The sequence below is a fragment of the Octodon degus genome, unplaced genomic scaffold (genome assembly GCF_000260255.1).
Source record: "Octodon degus isolate 3935 unplaced genomic scaffold, OctDeg1.0 scaffold00123, whole genome shotgun sequence".
NCBI classification, from domain to species: domain Eukaryota; kingdom Metazoa; phylum Chordata; class Mammalia; order Rodentia; family Octodontidae; genus Octodon; species Octodon degus.
Window position 1 is genome coordinate 6,843,049 of NW_004524699.1, and position 19,787 is coordinate 6,862,835.

Below are 19,787 nucleotides of genomic sequence, written 5' to 3' on the forward strand. Positions count from 1 at the left end.
GGCTGGCTGGCATGTGGTGCTGGGGGATCGAACCGCAGTCCCTGGGCTTTTCCAAGCTTGTTCCAAATAGGTGCTTTAGACCACTGAGCCATCTCTCCAGCCCCTGTGTGCTTTGTTGAGCTTGTTCTAAGTAGGTGCCTTAGACCACTGAGCCATCTCACCAGCCCTTTCCTAAGTTTTCTTATGTCACAATCGTAAGACTCTTGAAAGGGATAATCATGCTAAATGATAGATGGGGCAAAGTTGTAGAAAACGAAAGAGAACTTTTTTAAAAAATATATTTAGTATAGGGTCTACAGGAGATCAGACTCATAGTGATCCTCCTGTTTTCAGCCTCCCAAGCACTGGGATTACAGATGTGGGCCACCACGCCCAGTGGGCAGGGCCGGCAGGGCATGCCGGGGATCAAACCCCAGTCCCTGCATCTACCTAAGCAGGCATTTTAATCCGCTGAGTTATCTGACTGGCCCTTAGAAAATTTTTTTTGACATGTTAGTCTTGCTCAGTAATTCCAGCTGGCCTTAAACTCACTATGTATCCCAGGCTGGCCTCAAATTCTTGGTAATCCTCCTCCCCAAGCCTCCCAAGTTCTGGGATTACAGGAGTGTGCCAGTCACCAGGCTCAGTGAGAAGATGTTTTTGGTCTTCAGGGGAATAGCAAGTAGATGTTTCTATGATTTTTTTTTAATGTTTATTTATTTGATATAGGGTCTCACTACACAGCTCAGACTCACAGTGATCCTCCTGTCTCAGCCTCCCCAGCACTAGGATGTACCACCATGCCCACCTGGGTTTTGGTGGCCTGTAAGGCAAGGCATGCCCAGGGCTCCAGGGCCAGTAAGGTATACAGTCCGGCAGATCAAACCCAAGTCCTTGCACTTGCCAGGCAGGCTCTTAGACTGCCGAGCTATCTGCCCAACTCAGATGTTTTTATGTTTGATTTCATTTTGACATTTAAAGGGGTTCTTTTTTTGCAGTGCTGGGGATTGAACCCAAGGCCTCACACATGCTCAGGAAGTATCCTGGCAAGTAGAAATCAATATCCAGAATTTCTTTTCCAGCTGTGGAGATGGCTCAGTGGAACCTGGCAAGCACAAGAGCCTGAGTTCAATCCCAGGTTCTGCCAACGCCCCCCCCCAAAAAACTTCAGAATTTCTTTTCCAGATTTTTACACACAAAAGGATCTGAGGCAAAGGAATAGAGCGCCTCAAGAAGCAGCTCCTAACTTTCCAGCCTTTCCAAGACCTCCCCAAGACCTTTTCATGGTCAAATTCTACACAAAGCCCTGAGACTTACCCGGGGCATTGCACCATACACCTCCTACAAAGAGAGACAAAAAGCGTTTATCATCAGAGGAAAGAATACAGCCCTCTCAAAGCCTTGGGTTTGGTCCTCGGCACCAAAAACAAAAAAATAAACCTCCCCTAAAAACAATTCAACAAAAAAAAAAAATACAGTAAAATAAAAAAAGACCAAAAACAAGGCAACTGCAGAATACAGCCCTCTCAGCACACAAGACATGATTGTCAGGCAATACTGAGAGAATGCTGGCCCACCGAGAACAGGACTTCTCATGCATACACAAAACCCTCCAGCAGAATAGGAACTCAGGGAAGTTCCACTGGTAGGGGCTCCACAAACTTTCAACAAGGGAGAACACACAGCCCCTAGGGATGAAAACTGGAGGACACTGGCAAGAAATGCCAACGGCTTGGGCACAGAGCTATAATTCTTGCTAGGAAACCCTGCTGGTGGGGCCTAGATGGTTATAGCGAGGGAAACACACCCACCTGCTGCTGCACAGCCTGCACCTCCTCTGCCATCAGACCTTCAGATTCCAAGTCCTCAGCCACCTTATTAATGTCCTTCAGCCGGGACTCATTGGCTTTCAGATCCTGTAAAGCAAAGGTACAAAAACTAACCTACAAGACCAAGTCAGAGCAGAGAGCAGTGAAATGGCCTGTGCAGAGCTGCCCCACAGGCATCCCATGGCTTCCCAACTCAACAGGGCCTGAGGGCAGTAATGGGACTGCCGCTATCAAGGAAGCGGGGAAATGAAGTCTGTCTTGAGTTTGCTTCACTAACTATAGGTAAGGAACCATTACTCTGATTAAATGTGGGTTGTTTTTTCTTTTTCTTGGTCTTTTTTGCCACAGGGTTTCCCTCTGAGGTTTAGGCTAAAACTTGCAGTGACCCTCCTGCTTCGGCCTCCTGAGAGAGCTAGAATTACAGTTATGCATCACCATGCCTGGATGAATGGTTTTTTTTGGCGGAACCGGGGACTGAACTCAGGCCCTTGTGCTTGCCAGGCAAGTGCTTATTCTACTGAGCCATCTCCCTGGCCCCTGAATGAATATGCATTAAAAAAAAAAAAAAAGTTGGGGGGTGAGGGGCGGAAAAAAAACCATTTTCTAGAGAAGGAAAGTGTTCTTGGGTTTTTTTTTTGCGGTACTGGGGATTGAACTCTAGACTCTGTGCTTGCCAGGTAAGCGCTTATTCTACTGAGCTACCTCCTCAGACCTGCTTTTTAAAGAGAGAGAAAAAACCAAAATTTCAAAACAATATAATAGAGTAACAATGGTTAATACACTTCATATTGTTATCTGTAAAATAGTCACTCAAAGTACAAGATTTTGACATTTAACTGTCCAAACATTACTAGCAGAAACTTTTACCCCTGTTAAAATATCTTATCCCTTTTGGAATTTTTTTTTGAGACAGAGACTATGTAGTAAGTTCAAGCTGGCCTTGAATTCACTTTAGTGCAGGCTGGCCTCAAACTTGCAACAATCATCCTGCCTCAGCCTCCAGGATGCTAGGATTACAGGCAAGCACACTATGCCCAGCCCTTTTGCCAGGCAGGTATTGTGCTGCTGGGCTACATCCCCAGCCCTTGGCCGCTTTCTGGAATTTTAGGTTTTGAAAAGTTTGTTGTTAATTTGTATTTTTTGTGGTGCTGGGAATCAAATCCAGGGTGCTGTGCATGATAAGAGAAGTAGTCCAACACTGAGCCCTCTCCAGCCTCCTTAGAAAAATTCTTGAATGCATAGAAAATTGCAGGTCTTTTCCTAAAGCTACGACAGGGTAAGAAAGCTTTCTATTAAAGTCGTTTAAAAATTTAAAAAAAAAAAAAAAATGTATTCTGAACGGTATTATAAATTAAAAGAAAAAAGAGAAAACTCATTAAAGACCCTGCATCTGCAGTCCCCCCACAAACTACAGGGAGGAGCAGGATTTCTATTTTTTTTTTAATTAATTATTTATTTATTTGTGTGTGTGTGTGTGTGTGTGGCCAGCTCAGCCCACCAGGGGGCGGGGCGGGCTGGCATGTGGTGCTGGGGGATTGAACCGCGGTCCCTGTGCTTTGCTGAGCTTGTTCTAAATAGGTGCTTTAGACCACTGAGCCACCTCACCAGCCCCAAGGAGCAGGATTTCTGCAGCTGCTGGGTGGGATCTGTTCTTCTGGCCTGGGAAGCAGTACCAGGTCAGGAGCAGCAGTCTCAGCCAGGAATGGGCCCGGCCTTGGTGCCCTCACCTTCTGGAAGTCGTCAAACTTCTTCTGCAGCACCTCAACCTGCTCCAGGTCTGCACCGACCTCCTCGCTTGTTAGTGCTGCCTCCTTCTCATGGATCCACTGCTGTAGCTCGTTGGCCTCTCGGAACAGCATGAACTTCTTGCAGCTCTTCTCCAACATGCCTTTGCGCTTCTCGCCCAGTTCCAGCAGTGAGTGGTATCTGACATGAGCCAAGGGGTGACAGGGGCGAGGAAGGCAGTTAACAACCGGGACGCTAACAGAGGTGGCTACCAGGTGTCTCCAAGCTGGGAGCTGGGCATGAGTGTGTGATGACGGTGCACTGGTGACAGGGATCAGGATTTCGGGAGATGAGGCTCCTGAGTCCCCAGACTACAGCTGCAGGAATAAGCACACGCTGAACTGGTTACAACTAGGTGGCCTCAGCAGCCAGGCACATTTGTCCCTGGACCAATTTTGCACATATGACATCATGACCAAAAATGGCTGAAATCAAGTATTTTGGCACAGAAACACAGGGCTCATGCGACTATGGCTGAGACACGAGTGGGTATGTGTAACACACAGAGGGGTTCTCCTCTTTTATTGGTTCTCTGAGTAGCCCCCATAGGGTTGGCACACTCAGCCACATAGTCTTCTAGGATGTCTGCATTCTTAGGACTTTCCTAAAATGAGATCACTGTTTTTCAGAAAGTTGTGGCAATTTAAGAAAACAAGTCAAGTAGAGTCAAGTCTCCATACCATTTCTTTGTCTGGAAGACTCATGAAATCTCAGAACATTCTAGCTCTTGGGTGCTAAAATACAAAAAGCTGAAATCCAACTATCTATAGAGACACAGAAATAACAAACTTAATAAAAAACTGAAAGCTGAAAACTCTTAAGATCACCATTAGCTCTAAGCTTCCCAAACAGAAATAAGAATGTAGTGTGTTACCAGGAATCAGAGAACTGACAGAGGCCTTCAGCCTCCTTCCTACCATGAACACTACAGCACTCGTCTCAGGGTTCTGCCAACAGGGGCTGCTCCAGCCAAAGCTTGGAGGGAAGGATGCTGTACCACACACAGCTACACACAGAAGCCACTGACCACAGCAGCCCTCACCACGGACACCGCAGCACCGAAACCTCTCCCCTCGCCAGCAAAGCCAACACACAGATCTGCGTCCCTCCCGCCACCTCATCTGTCTGGATAGACAAGTGCCTCGGAAAGAAGTGCAGGGAGCATGGAGGGCGGAGCAGTGGACACGGGTGTCAGCGAGGCTCAGCCTACTCACAGTTCTTCCACCTGTTTCATACGCAGAGATACACTGCCGGCCTCCTTAGTTATGCGTGTCCTGCACAGAGGGTACAGCAAAAGCATGCATGAATTAGTGGGATTAATCCACAGGAAGGAGAAGTGGCAGCTCCGACTGACTGGTGCCACAACGGTGGACACTTAAAAAGTAGGGAAAATGAAGGGGTCATTCAGAAGCTCTTAGAAGTGTCCAGGCTGTGAGTGAAGATGCAGTAAAGAACAGCAGAAAAATTAAATGAAAGGGTTATTAGTTCACTTTAGTTTTCCCAACAATCCACCTCGTTCAATCAAGGTAGATTTACCTGTACAGCAACAATCTCAGCTTCAGAGAGCGAAGCCAGGGAGAAACGGGCTTGGAAAGCAATTTTATGATTGCTAATAACCAACTTAAACACATTTTACTCTCACTCTTATGACCCAGACCATTAAAAATAGAAACCCAAATTGCTTATTCTTGTCTCAACAGTAAGAGAATCTGGACATACACAAAGCCTTCTGGTCTTTTTTTTTTTTTTTTTTTTGTGAAACTGGGGATTGAACTCAGGCCCTTGCGCTTGCCAGGAAAGTGCTTATTCTACTAGCCATCTCCCTGGCGCCTTCTGGTCTTTTTAAGGATCACCAGGGTGAGGAAAGTTCCATTATTCCTGACACTGAGGGAGTGTATTTTCTGGGAAATTCTCAGGTGTCCAAAGCCAGTTTGATTAGTGGAACAAGATATGCCCTGAAGGAGGGACACAGGGAAGTGCAGGGCTGAACTAGCACACTAAGGACAGAGCCACTTTATCAAATCAGCTCCAGCCTGAGAACACAACACTATGACAGATACACTCTCTATGCAGCTGTCCAAAGCAGGCCAGACCTGAGGGTTGCAAAGTCTAAATGACCAGTTTCAAAATGCATGTTGAATTATGAGACAGAGGTTAAGATGCCAACAATTTTAAAAATCCAAAACAAAGGGGACTAATGTGGCAGGCACAGATTTGGGGTGATCTGAACAGGGAGGGAGTGGGTTAAATATGGCTCTGGGAGAGTTACATGTGGGCGGCCAGGCTCAGAGGCTGCAGGACACTATCAACACCTCAGCCTGCATGGGACAGACAGGCCCTGAGTGACACAGGGCCCCGTGTCCTTACTGGCTGTCGATCTGCTCCTGCCGCAGCGCGATGCTGCCTTGCTCCTCCAGCAGGTTCTCCCGAGACGCTGACTGGGCGGGGTCCAGCTTCTTCACATAAGCAGCGGGCACAAAACCCTGACGATCATTCACTTCCACTTTCCACCAGTCCTACAGGGACAAAGTAGAAAGCAGACTGCTTTGTCAAGGCTACTCTGTACTGCCATACACGAGGCCAGACATCCAGCTCTTAGACAATAAGAAATTGTGTGGCCCCACACAGCTGCCACTTGCCACCTGTGCCTCTCAAAACATCCGGCAAGTCTGAGTTGAAGTCAGTAAATGCTCAGTTGCATGAGCCACAGCTGACATGCTCATACATGGCTGGCAGCTACCACAGAGCAGCAGACATGTGACACTGCACCATCACAGAAGGCTTGGCCACAGCACTGCTTTGGAATTAACCACAGTGTGACCAGACAGCTGGTTTAGGTTTAAATCAAAATCAAGAGGAGAATCACAGGTTTCATTAAAGACTCACAATGAAGTTAGCTCAGTGAGGGACTAAGGAGGTTCTTAACAAGAGGCCAGAACCTCTCTCTGGCCTTAACCCAGACAGGAACTGGATCCTTTAGGGTCAGTCAGGTTTGATGCAGATGACCTTGCATCTCTGTTTGAGGCTACTGTCAAATCAGCACATGTCAGGGAAGGACCAAGGACCAGGCAGCATTTAAGGTGGAAGACAGAGTGTATGACGTGACAGCAGTGGTGTCTCCAGCCATCTGCCAGGCCAAAGCACAGCTCTACCATCCACACTAACAGCCAGGGGCTGGGGATGGAGCTCAGTGACAAAGTACTCATCTAGTGTTCCTAGTATTTCTCACTTTTTGTGTGTATGTCTCTCTCTCTCTCTCTCTCTCTCTCTCTCTCTCTCTCACACACACACACACACACACACACACGCACACACCCCTACCTCTCCCAAATGATAAAAAACCAATCCAAAGATAGCAGCAGACAGATCCTCAGTGAGGAGCAAAGCTACTCCAAGACTGTGACCTGCGCTCTGCCTGTAGAAGTGACTTGGTGCCTTCCTGGTTGTACCCACATGCAGCCCAGGCCAGCACAGACCAAGTGGAAGACTGATGAGGAAGCCTTGCCTTGTTGGTGCTGTTGAGCAGGGTGAGGATGTCCCCTTTCCTCATGGTCACCTCTCGCGGACTCTTCTCCTGATAGTCATACAGAGCCAGGACCAGCTCTTTCCCAGTCTCATCATCCATCGGGGCCACTTGTTGCTGAGAATCCAAAGAGCAGCAGAAGAGCAGCAGATAAGGACACCCACAATGTACCACCCACAGGGACCACAGAGCCCCCTGTGATGGGCACACCACAGTTAGCAACGCACACTCATGGGAATGGGGCCTCAAAGGCATCTTAATAGTGTCTTTCTAAAAAAAAATTTTATTTATTTATTTAGTGTGTGTGTGTGTGTGTGTGTGTGGCCAGCTCTGCCCACCAGGGGGCGGGGCTGGCTGGCATGTGGTGCTGGGGGACTGAACCGCGGTCCCTTTGCTTTGCTAAATTTGTTCTAAGTAGGTGCTTTAGACCACTGAGCCATCTCACCAGCCCCCTTAATAGTGTCTTACTCGAGGCATTTGGAATCTGTTAAAAATCTTACTTTAGGGGCCGGGGAGATGGCTCAGTGGAATAAGTGCTTCCCTGGCAAGCACAAGGGCCTGAGTTCAATCCCTGGTTCCGCAAAAAAATAAAAAATAAAAAATCTTACTTTAGATGGTCTGATTGTGAACCTATGTGTAATGAGAACACCGACTAGAGCCATCAGAGTGGAGACAGTACGAGTCGGGAGACACTCCCTGGCTGCCCATCTCCCCCGAGTAACCTAGCACCAAGTAACCCCGAGTAACCGCCAAGGCACTTACCCGGCACGACTGAGCCTGCTCCCGAAGCGCCTGGATGCTGCTGCCATAGGCGCTGAGGTCTGACATCAAAGCTTCATGTTTCTTTAGCAGAGCCTGAAGCCAGGATGACACTTAGGCAAGGAGCCCGAGTCTCATCCTCAGCTTCCCTCCCTGGAAAACCCCTCAGTCACATACATGATCTCCGCCTGCTCTTTTTTTGTTTTCTGAGACAGGGCCTCCCTGTGTAGTTCACATTTACCTCAAATTCACAGGGATTTGCCTCAAATTCACAGGGATTCTCCTGTCTTTGCCTCCCATGTGCTGGGTTTACAACATGGGCCACCACACCCAGCTACCTTCTTCCCTTGTTGAAGATCAACATTTAATCTAGGGGAAATCAGTTTCACATTCACCCTACTTTTACCTAATTACGCAATTTTAAAATTACATAAACAAAAGCACACGAAGAAACAGTATCACTCTTACTGATGAATCTATCGCCAGTCCTGACAAAGCAAATGCTACCACTAAAGAAAAGCTGGCGCTGTACACTGCCCCTTCCCTCTCTACACCCGCTATTTTAACTTTTCCCACTTCCAAAGTTTTCATTTGCCCTTCTTTTGGCAAAACATACAGAATTTATGGCAATACTAAACTCATTCCAGTTTTTAAGACTAGCAAGAAAACCTACAGACATGCCAGCTATGGCAATGCACAGCTGCAGCTCCAGCACTCAGGAGGCTGGAAGAGGCCAGGGAACTGAAGGCCAACCTGCGCTGAACAGCAGGAAGCCGCGGGGGAAGGGAAGGGGAAGGGGACTGTAGCACATTTACGCCTTTATGAATAGAAGCATTACCATTAAACAAAGAAGCTACAAAAACAATATGTATATACATCTGTGTGTATATGTAAGCATGTATTGAAACAGCCACATGTGATATGACTGTGCACATAGATATGGACAGCATAGAGCCAACAAATCGTGTGACTAGGAGCAGTCAAGGTGGGTGACAGAGTTTTCTCTCTCCTCTGTTATGACTGAATGTCCACAATAAGCAGTAAAAACATTCCAGAACAATCGCCAAGCCCCCGTTTCTTCCCCACATTGCTGCCTCTTCCTCATCCCTGCTCCAGCCCTGGCCTGCTTTCTGCCAGGTGCAGTGCTGAGGCCGCAGTTACCTCGGCAGAGTCCTCGTCCTTCCCATAGTCTGTGCTGCCCACAATGGGCTCCTTCTCCCGCATCCAGGACTCAGCCTCGTTGGCGTCAGCGAAGTACTGCTGAGCCTGCAGGGAGTCCTCCAGGTCCTGCCGCCGCTGGGAGGCTTTGGCTTTCAGGGCTTCCCACTTCTGGTTCAGCTCATGGAGCTTGGCCTTCACATCGTCTGCAGCAAAGTGGCCTGCCAGAGAAGATAAGGAGTCCACCAAACATCACAGGGCCGGGAGAGACGTCTGGGTGCTCGTGGTACCCGTTACTATGTTTTAGGGAGCCGTGCGTGGTCACGTCACATTCCTATCAAGGCTCAGACTCCAAGCCTTTAACAGACATCCTTACTTCTACCTCCTCAAATTGTGTCTCCTTCTAGGTCCTAAGCAGCAGACATCTCAGATGGCAACAGAAACATTATCAGAGAGAAATAATACAGCCATGCACTGGGCGCAGTGGCCCAGCCTTAATCCCAGAACTTCAGAGGCTGAGACAGGAGGGATCGAAAGTTTGAAGCCAGGCTTGGCTACATAGTGAGATCCTGTTTCAACCAAAAAGAAAAACAAAACAAAAAGAGATAAAACCAACAGCACTGCCTTGCCAAGACTTGGAGAGCAGGTGGGCTCTCAGGCTTTTTCCTGCTTGAGCTCACTGAAGCCTCTGTCAGGAGCAGGTGTGGCAGCACCAGCAGTACCCCTTGTACAGGTCAGAAGCGAGGGTCGACAGGGCTTTGGCCTTTGGTCATGGTCTTCCACTCAGCAAGTCCACTGTGCCTGTGTCTACACACCTGACCAGTGAAGGGGAGGCTGGGGTACAAAGAAGCATCACACCGGCCAAGGACGTCACTCACCTTCCTCCACCATGGCGTTCCCCTTCTGGGTTACTGCTTTGATGCGGGGCTCATGTCCAGCAATTTCTGCTTGTAAAGCTTGGTGTTTCTTTAGCAGATTCTGGACTCCAATTAAATCCTTGCCTGAAAGTGGAAGGCAGAAACCACTCCCTCATCCTCCAGCCCCAGAAGAGGCAGCACCCACTGTCCCTCTCCTTGGAGGCAGACTCACCTCTGTTGGTGGAGGCCGCAATGGGCTCCTTCTCTCGGATCCACGTCTCTTCATCTTCCACATCACGGAACAGCTGCTGCAGACGCAGAGAATCTGCCAGCTTCTGCTTCCGGGCAACCATGGGTTCCTTGAGGGCCTCATAGCGAGCCACCAGGGCCTCCTGCTTCTTCTTGATGTTTTCAGCATCAAAATGGCCAGCGTCCTGGAACTGGCGCGCCTGAATTGTGATGCCATCAATCCGATCCTGGGAAAGAGAGAGGATGAAGTCTTGGAAGCCTGTGTTGAGTGCCATGTCTGACTCTACTACTGTGTATGTGTCCTTTCCCATGAGAAGAAAACCAGAACGCCTCTCCCGCCCCAGAAGTGTTCTCTCAGCCATCTTTTTCCCTCGCTTTAGGCTCTAGTAGAACTCTGAGAAGCAGAGCCTGGGCAGCATCACGGAGTTCCCAAAGACACCCACCCATTCCGGCTCCCCGCTCCAGGCCTGCCCTTTTTCGCCCCTCGCTCGTGCAGCCCCGGGGCAGGCTCCTGCCTAGTGCCCACGCACCTGGTGAGCAGCCACATCCGCCTCTAGCAGGGCGTGCTTCTTCTGCAGGTTCTGGACGTTGGTAAGGTCTTTGCCATAATCATCTGAAGCCAAGTGACCTTCTACTTCATACAGCCACAATTCTATGTCCTCCACGTTACGATTAAACTGCTGCTGCTGGTTGGCTTCACGAAGCTTGATTCCTGTCCAAGGAGGCGAGTTTGGTTTTGTATTGGTTAAGGGAGTCTTTCTACCATACCACTCACAAAACTCATCCTTGGTGAAGCACTATGGGTCAGAAGCTGAACTACTGTTTCCCTTTAACACAGGACGCACGTAGCCTCCGCTCTACCTCCTGCAGATGGATGGGAAGCTGCGTGGAAAGCACGCCAGCTCCACGAGCTCAGGGCCTTGGGGTTTTCCTGAATGTTCTTGGCTCACCTCACCAGGCGGGTGTTCAGATGAGGAGTGGTTCATTCCTTTCCAGCTCCCCCACCAGCCAGCACATTCACACACACTTGCCAAATCAGCAGTGTGAGAACCTGAGCCAAGTCACCCCTGCACAGGAAATGCTCCGTGTCCCATGTCATCATCTGCTTGTCCTGGGCACGTATGTCCCTGAACCAGGACAGACACTCCTGTCACTTACCTTTCAGTTCTGTGGCTTCTAGCAGCTTCTTCCACAAGCTAATGACCTCATTCATCCGAGTGGCTACTTCGTCCTTGGCATAGTGATTGACATCGATGAGCTTTTGTCCAGCTTTCTCTAAGGCATCGATGCGGCTCTGGTTTGCAGAGAGCTCAGCCTCAAAAGCCTGATGCTTCTGTACTTTTCCTTGCAGATTGGATGGGTCCTGCCCATGACAATGAACAAATGGTTCTGTATGAATCAGCATCTGTCGTAGGACTTTGCCTCCTTTCATACCGATATTTATAGCATGCACATGAAATATCCAGGTCCTATTTTTTTTTTTTTAAATCTTTTTGAGACAGGGTTTTCTTATGCAGTTTAGGCTGGCCAGGAGGTCACTTTGTAGTCAAGGCTTATAGCCAATCCTCCTGCCTCAGCCTCCCAAGTACTGGGATAACAGGCATGTGCCACCACACCCAGTCCTCCAGGTCCTATTAAAAAAGCAGTTTGTGTAGGCCTGTCTCTTTATTCAACTAGGATGAATGACAGCAAGGTTTACTTTACTACTCAGAAGCCACACAGCCAACAGTGTCTCACCTTATAAGCTTCATCTGTGGCGGTTTTCATTTTCTCATTGACCCAGCTCTTGAGCTCATCAGAATCACGGAAAAACTGCTGCAAGTGGAAGGAGTCAGCAAGCTGGGCCCTACGATGCATGGCTCGCTCATGAAGGGCATTTCGGCGACTCAGCAGCTGAAAGAGAGGTCCCCTGTGACTCTCTAGTTGTTACTCCTGAAAGTCATCTGGCTCTAGAAACAAATCGCCTTAGATAGGACCCTCTTATACGGCCAGGAGTGGCACAGAAAACCTAGGAACTTACAGCATCTCGGCGAGTGGCCACGTCCTCCATTGCATAGTGGTTGTTCTGGATTAGCTTGGTTGCAAACTCATCTAGTGCCTAGGAAGGAGGATGGGGGCCATGTGAGTATGGTTTCTGGCTTGGGTGCTCGAACAGGACGGGCACAAGACACCTCAAGCTTCAATGCCTCAAGGCTCACACCCCACAGCTGACAATGGCCACATTTTCCTGCTACTTGTCACTCTGCCACAAGTTATGAGAACAAGACTTTGATGCTCCATTCAAGACCTGAGATGCAAATGACAGGTCCTGACAAGCAAGCGAGGGATATGAGAAGCCTTCCAATGCTTGCTCCCCACATCTGTCCACAGGAAGTGGACAAGCATATCGATTCTGAACTAGTTTTAGTAAAAGCTGAATCCATTCAGAAGTTCCCATCAAGTATGTCACTGCACTATGTACACGGTGTCAGGTCTTAACGAGGTGGCTGTCACGACCTGGAGACCTGAGCACTCCTGGGAGGGCTCAGCACAGAGCTCCACTCTTAGAACTGTGCAGCACCTTTCGGGAACAATGGGAATCCGGTTTATTCAAGATAGTCTTACTGTTATCTTTTCTTCCTGGGCACTGAGAGATTTCTCGAAGTCCTCATGCTTCTTGAGAAGCGCTTCTACACTGTCCAACGAATCGCCCAAGTCCTCATTCAGGAGGAATGCCTTGAGAAAAGGAGACAGTCTTCAGAATCATTTCCTCATCTCTGATCTTCTATAACTTGAAAGCCACAATTCAGAAGGAAGAAGAGATTCTGTGGCTACTGAACTGAGATAGCTCCTGGGAAGTCTAAAGTTGTTTCACATTCACTTAAAATCAATCCAACACCATCAAGAAATCTGTGCTTCACATTCTACTGCTTCTTTTCCCAGTGCTGGGGACTGAACCCAGGACCTGGAGGTCCGCCACTGAGCTACATCCCAGCCCTTTCTAAACTTGAGACAGGATGCTTCTCAGTTACCGAGGCTGGGCTTGAACCTGTGACCCTCCTGCTTCACTCTGAGTAGCTGGGATTACAAAGATGTGCCAGCATACCTGCTTTGAAAATTTTTTCAAATAGCTTTTGCTCCTTCTCTTAGATTTAAATTTTATATAATAATAAAAATCTAAGGGAAAAATATTTTTTATAAATAATTTTACATCCCACCCTTATGAAAAACTGAGGCCTTTTCTGCCATGCCGGGAGGGTAGAGATAGGAGCTGCTCGGTCCCTGCCCTCTGTTCAACGTGGGCTGAAACAGCACCGGCTTCCCTGTCGGCAGGCTCCTGTGTGAGTTACCTCCTGTTTGCTCATCCAGTTGTCCACCTGCTCCGTGTCGCGGTAGAAGAGCTGCAGGTCCATGCACTGCTCATACTGCTGCCTGCGCAGCTCCCAGAGCTCAAGCAGGGCGGCTCTCTCCTCCGAGAGGATGGTCAGCTTGGGGACAGGAAGCAAAGTCAGCCCCCGCCTAGGGCTAGACATGGGGCTTCCTGCGGGCCCAGATCTCGCGCTACCTCACAGTAACCTTTCTGATCTGCAGAAGAGGCTGAGCAGCATGTACTGTGCGAGCCTCATTACACAGCTACATAGATAGATGCTGGGCTGTGTATGTTAGAACCTAACTGGGATGCCCTGTCCTAAAGCAAAATGTAATGCAATCATATTATTACATATGATTTCTTTTTTTTTTTGGCAGAACCAGGGATTGAACTCAGGCCTTTGTGCTTGCCAGGGAAACATTTATTCCACTGAGCCATCTCTCTGGCCTACAAATGATTTCTGATGGACTGGTAGACAGAAGAAAAATGGCTCTACCAACAGGAGGCTATCTGAGCAGAGGAAGGCCTCCCAGCGGAGAAGTGCCACTGACAGTGATCTCTGCTGAACCTCTCACATAAATCCATGAATGTGCCAGACTCACTTGATAGAAATGTTTTATCTTTGTTGTAACCACCAAAACAGTTACTTACAGTAAATTTGCAAATTCCCTTTTTCAGTAGGAAATGTGTCACACATGTACCAAATAAAAACACAAAAGCCCATCCCCTGGCGAGTCAGCATATATGTACACAGCTTTTCTTAAATCTCTGAAAGGAAAGCTGCTCCCCCGCGGGCAGAATCCTGCGCTGTGCTCTGATGCTGGGCGATGGATGCTACATCTGGGTACTGAAGGTCACACATGAGTTTTCTGAGCCTGGCTTCCCCAAAGAGGTTTCCCCTACCTTCTCCCTGACTTCATCCGAGGCGTAGTGAGCTGCAGCCAGCAGCGCCTGTCCAGACTCATCTGCAGACTTAAAGCTGTCTTCATGGGCATCAATTTCACCCTGCAGTAGGAAAGGGCATGATTTATTCCCAGCACTGTGTAAAACAAAACTAAGCCACTGAATTTCGGTATCACAAATCACACTGGTACATCTGAAATGAAGAGGGTGCACGACTGGGCCCTGTGTCCCAACAACCAGCCTGGGGCATCAGATGTGAAAACCACTCGCAGGCTAAGAGCCTGGCCGCTGGCACCTCTGTCACTGGTCTAGCCTTCCTCATGGGGCTGAGTCCTCCCCTCTCTCCCACTGGCCTGCCTGATTGCCTTGTGTCCAAAGATTTGTTACCTATGACTTAAAGCAGCTGGTAGGGTGAATTCCTCCCTCCTCTACCAAATCTTCAAAACCAATTGTTTTTCTCCTTCCAGATTGATTTTGGAATCAGCTTATTTTATTCCAAATACACAAATAGACACACACACTTACTTTTGCAGGCTTTAGACTAGAATCGCACCTAAAAGCTCTGTCTTGGGGAAGAGTTTACACCTTTACACTAAGTAAGTCATTCTGCCTGTTCAAGCAACACTTTTTAGCTTTTTCCATGAAAGTCTCATACTTTTTTTTTGAGACCAGACCTCACCATGTAATCCAGGCTAGCCTTGAACCATAGTCCTGCCTCAGTTACCTTGAATGCTGCGATTATAGATATACAGCACCATGCTCGGCTTTTATGCAAATTTAAAAAAATTATTCCCTATTTTTTGTTCTCTGTGATTACTTAGAAAACGTCAGGGCCAAGGAGACGGTTCAGTAGAATAAGCACTTCCCTGGCAAGTGCAAGGGTCTGAGTTCAATCCCCATTTCTACCAAAAAAAAAAAAAAAAAGAAAAGAAAAGAAAAGAAAACCTCCTCTTTCAAGGATAAAGCCTGTTTAGGAATATAGATAACTAGTTTTCCATAAAACATACTTTGGGGAGCTACTGGAATAAGAAATTCAAAACATTATAAAACTCAGTCTTCAAACAGGTGTTTCTAAGACAGCACAGACGACACACGACGCAGCAGTCCTCTGGGCCTTTGCAGAGCACAAGCACGCCTCCCCAGAACGAGGCACAGCAGGTCTCAAGGGCCAACCCCTGGCTTCCAGGGACAGCGAGGTGCTGTGCACCGTGCACTGAAGCCCTCCCTTCCGGGAGGCCCCGGTGAGGTTACCTTGTGCTCCTGGTGTCTGTCCAGCAGGGCCTCAGCTCCAGCCACGTCGTTGGCAAGCTCATCCGCATTGATAAGGGCTTTCATCTCAGTGACCCAGCTAGTGAGGTCCCGGAAGTCAGCGAGGAAACGCTGGAGCCTTGGGAAACCAGAGCTGTGTCATTAGCTCTTCCTGAGAGGAGAGTACAGGGTGACAGCAACCTCCCTAGAGCCTGAAGTCTATGTTCTCAAAAGTGACAAATCATACACACTCTAGTCCTGGGAAACAAAAATTTCTCAACCTAGACTGAAAGGAAAATAACAGAAGGCTGAAGTCAATCCCTTTAAATAAGAGTGGGTTCGGCTGGGCGTGGTAGCGTATACCTGCAACCCCAGCACTTGGAAGGCTGAGGCAGGATGATCACCTTGAGTTTGAGGCAATCCTGGGACACCTAAGTGAGTTCAAGGTCAACCTGAACCATATAGTGAGACCCTGTCTCAGAAACCCCTAAAAAACAAAAATGTAGGTTGTGTCCACCACTATAATGCCCCAATCTTCTCCCACATATTTATGTGCTTTCTTTTTTTAAAATTTTATTTATTTGTGTGTGTGTGTGTGTGTGTGTGTGTGTGTGGCCAGCTCAGCCCACCAGGGGGCGGGGCTGGCTGGCATGTGGTGCTGGGGATTGAACCGCGGTCCCTGTGCTTTGCTAAGCTTGTTGTAAGTAGGTGCTTTAGACCACTGAGCCGTCTCACCAGCACCTTTATGTGCTTTCTGACATGGGTCTAAGCTGTGTTGCCCAGGTTGATCACTGTACCATATGTTAAACTTGCATATTTCCAGGATCAAACCTCAGTCAGTAAAAAGCATTGTTTCTCTCCCTAATACTTGCTTTTCTTTTGTTTTGAGATAAGATCTTACTACATAGGTCAGACTGGCCTTGAAGTCACTGAACTCACAAAGTAACCTAGGCAGGCTTCAAACTTGTGCGGACCCTCCTGCCTCAGCCTCTTGAGTGCTGGGATTTCAGGCGAGTGCTACCACGCCAGGCTATCAGTCCATTTTTGTTTTTGGAGACAGGGTCTTGCTATGTAGTACTGGCTGGCCTTGAACTCACAGCAATCCTCCCAGCTCAGCCTCCCGAGTGCTGGGATTACAGGCATGCACCACCACATTTAGTAGTTTACCCAACTGTAATAGGGTGTTTCACATGACTCTCAGGAGACATCCCCCCATGCCCCTGCAGTAATAAGGATTCCACTCAGGGCCTTTGTGCTCATACAGGTGGGAGCGGCCTGCGGAACTGCAGGCTACATCCCTGCCCCCATTCTCTACCCCATTCCCATTTTTAAATTTTGAGACAGGCTATCACTCAATTTCTAAGTTGCCCAGTCTGGGCTTGAACTTGAGATTCTCCTCTTTCAGCCTCCCAGAGCCCAAGGATTCCAGGTGTGCATCACCATGCCCCGCTCAATAGCACCTTTCCAATTAATCATATAATGAAGATAACACAGAATGAAGTCATTTATGAAGTATAAATACACAACCGCAAGTCTCCAAGCAAACATAATACAGATGAAAAGGTGGTCTGCATTTTCTTAGTGTGAGGTGCCTGGCATAGGACACACCTGAGCCCTCCCTCCTCATCTTTCTCCACTACGGCAGACTGGGGGATGCTGGCTGGGGAGTCCTGCAGGCCACTCCCACCTGTATGAGTCATTGAGCCGTGCATGTCTCTCGGCTGCAAGTGTGCGGATCTGCTCCCAGTTGGCGATCAGCTCCTCGCGCTTCACATGGATCTGGCTGGCGCTCATAGGGTGGGACTGCTGCAGGCGATCAGCCTCAGCGCACAGGGCCTTGACCTACAGACACGCTCTGTCAGAGCTGCTCAGTGACCCCAGGAGCTTGCTCAGAGTCAGGTGCTCCCCAAGCCCACCTTGTCCTCTAGAGCAGCAAGGTCTCTCTCCAGGCCCTCGTGCTTCCGAAGCAGGGCCTGCACACTTGCCAGGTCTCGGCCAAAATCATCAGAGGCCATCAACTGCTCCTTCTCCTTAATCCAGCTGATGGTCTCATCCACATCCCTAGGGCACACAGTGACCCAGTCACGACCCTGTGCACAGCCCTGCCCAAGCTCCTCTAGAAGCCTGCTGCGAAGCCACCCTCCGTCAGTACCTGTTAAAGCGCTGCACCTCGGCTGCCCCAAACAGCTTCCCCTGTCTCTGAAGAGCCAGGCCCTTGAGCCGCTGCCAGGCAGCATTCACTTCGTCCTGCTTGGTCTTGATCAGCTCCTCCTCAGGGTGCTGCTCCTAGACAAAGGCCGAAGAAAATGGTTTGCCGTCAGCCCTGGCCCCTCCAACCAGTAACCCTGGGCCTGGCCCCTTCAAGCATTGTATGGCCAAAGCTTCATCATTCTAAAGAAATCTGCATGGAAGAATTGGTAGTTTTCCATGCAAAATGACATGCCCCAAACTCAACAGCATGCCACTCCCTTTCATATGAACGAGGAGAGTGCTGTTTCCTGGGGGGTAGTGCAGGTGGTCTACACAGGTTGCATGCTCAGTGCCAGACACTAACAAGGCTTAGGCTCCAACTCTGTGCAAGCCTCATCACTGCACCCGCTGGCCCAAATGCCCCAAGCCCGGCACTGGCGGTGCTCAGGAGGCTGGAATGCATTAGTGCCCACTCAACACCATTTTCAGGGCCTAAGGCTTTGTTCTGGTTTTGGACTGCCGACATTATGTTAAAAATCTCTACCCACTGAGCATGTTTTATTACTTTGTTGGTTTTAATTAAAAAGAACAGCTAAGGTAATAAGGGGAAACTGGAAGACTGAGGGTGCAGGGAGCCTGCCCTTCTCCAGCACAGCGCTGACATGGGGAGGGCACACTGTTGTCTGTAGAAGGGCAGAAAAAGTGGCAATCTGTGTCCCTCAACCAGAACTTACTCCAAAGCAAGTTTACATTCTACTGCCTGAGGTCCTGGAGTACACGGGCCTCCACAGCAGGACAAGGCAGGCATGCAGGGGGGCTTTCTCGCCCCCTTTCTGGCTCTGGAGTTACCAGGGGGGACCTTGTCAATCATAAGGCCCTGGGCTCTGAGAGCCTTGCAAAAGGCCCAGGGGACTCCCACCAACACCAAGCAGACTCTCTCCCACCACATCCTCATTGAGAAACCTCCAGACCCAGCTTTAGCAGCCCAGTAAAAGCCTTGCCCCACTGCCCAAAAGTGGGTGGAGGAAACAGACCAAATGAACTGCCTTTCCTGCCCAAGGCCACAGTGAGAATGCACATTCTCATCCAGGGGTCATCAATGTGGGCCTTCCTTCCTTATGTACACTAAACAAATTCAAGCGTGCTTATTAACAGCTTGCTTAGCTCACTTAGCAAATAAGGATCATGGTGGGGCTGGGGAGACAGCTCAGTGGAATAAGCACTTGCCCGGCAAGCACAAGGGCCTGAGTTCAATCCTCGGTTCCGCAAAAAAAAAAAAAAAAAAAGGATCATGGGATGGTGGAGAGGTAAGAGGAGATGTGGCAGAGAGCGCCAGCTCTGCGCCAGTTACCTGGATGAGCTTGGCAGCGAACTGGTTCACTTCATTAACTCTTTCTTCATGAGCAGCCAGGTCTGTTTGAAACTCTTCAAATTTCTTCTGCAGAACCTCCACATGTTCCAGGTCCTGGCCCAGCTCCTCTGAAGTCACGATTGCTTCCTAGTCAGGCACCAAAACAGCAGGGTCACCAGCCAGCAGCTGGGAACAGCGGTTCCCAGAAACTAAGTGTGAGGCAGGCCTCAGTGCACACAGCTTCCTGTGCCGTGGCTGATTCAGGGCTCCCCCAGTGCCCTGAAGCTGGGACCCCAGACTCTGAGTCAGAGGCACAGCAGGCCTGCCTTCCCTTCCAGTGCCCCTGGCGCCCTGTTGGCTGGGGCACACACACCTTGTCATTAATCCAGTCCATCACGTCCTCACACTCCCGCAGATACTGCACCAACTTCTGGGCCTGCAGCAGCTTGACCCCCTTCTCCCTCATCTTCTCCAGAAGCAACTCCCACTGGCGGTGAAGCTCCAGCAGTCGAGTCTGGGGGTCGAGAATTAGACTCCTGAGAGGCTGACAGCCGGCTCTTCCAGAGAGTTCTGACAAGTTAGAGCCAACCTCATGGGCTCTGAACAA

General features: G+C 49.1%; 1 protein-coding gene across 7 annotated transcripts in view; it reads right to left on the minus strand.

The window, feature by feature from the left end:
• Sptan1 (spectrin alpha, non-erythrocytic 1) overlaps positions 1 to 19,787 on the minus strand; it is a 63,906-nt gene that overhangs the window by 25,722 nt on the left and 18,397 nt on the right. For 4 of the 7 annotated variants that reach the window (XM_023700267.1, XM_023700266.1, XM_023700269.1 and 1 more), the window contains 23 exons: positions 19,554 to 19,694; positions 19,181 to 19,327; positions 17,792 to 17,925; positions 17,556 to 17,700; positions 17,327 to 17,481; positions 15,643 to 15,778; positions 14,392 to 14,493; positions 13,469 to 13,606; positions 12,744 to 12,854; positions 12,160 to 12,237; positions 11,877 to 12,032; positions 11,298 to 11,502; positions 10,670 to 10,851; positions 10,123 to 10,366; positions 9,912 to 10,034; positions 9,037 to 9,254; positions 7,879 to 7,971; positions 7,099 to 7,233; positions 5,961 to 6,109; positions 4,808 to 4,867; positions 3,536 to 3,734; positions 1,791 to 1,895; positions 1,297 to 1,320 (listed from right to left, as the gene is read on the minus strand). In XM_023700267.1, the coding sequence (XP_023556035.1) occupies positions 1,297 to 1,320; positions 1,791 to 1,895; positions 3,536 to 3,734; positions 4,808 to 4,867; positions 5,961 to 6,109; positions 7,099 to 7,233; positions 7,879 to 7,971; positions 9,037 to 9,254; positions 9,912 to 10,034; positions 10,123 to 10,366; positions 10,670 to 10,851; positions 11,298 to 11,502; positions 11,877 to 12,032; positions 12,160 to 12,237; positions 12,744 to 12,854; positions 13,469 to 13,606; positions 14,392 to 14,493; positions 15,643 to 15,778; positions 17,327 to 17,481; positions 17,556 to 17,700; positions 17,792 to 17,925; positions 19,181 to 19,327; positions 19,554 to 19,694 (3,180 nt within the window). The remainder of the gene's footprint in view (positions 1 to 1,296; positions 1,321 to 1,790; positions 1,896 to 3,535; positions 3,735 to 4,807; positions 4,868 to 5,960; positions 6,110 to 7,098; positions 7,234 to 7,878; positions 7,972 to 9,036; positions 9,255 to 9,911; positions 10,035 to 10,122; positions 10,367 to 10,669; positions 10,852 to 11,297; positions 11,503 to 11,876; positions 12,033 to 12,159; positions 12,238 to 12,743; positions 12,855 to 13,468; positions 13,607 to 14,391; positions 14,494 to 15,642; positions 15,779 to 17,326; positions 17,482 to 17,555; positions 17,701 to 17,791; positions 17,926 to 19,180; positions 19,328 to 19,553; positions 19,695 to 19,787) is intronic. The other 3 variants (XM_023700268.1, XM_023700271.1, XM_023700270.1) reach the window with 1 other exon arrangement.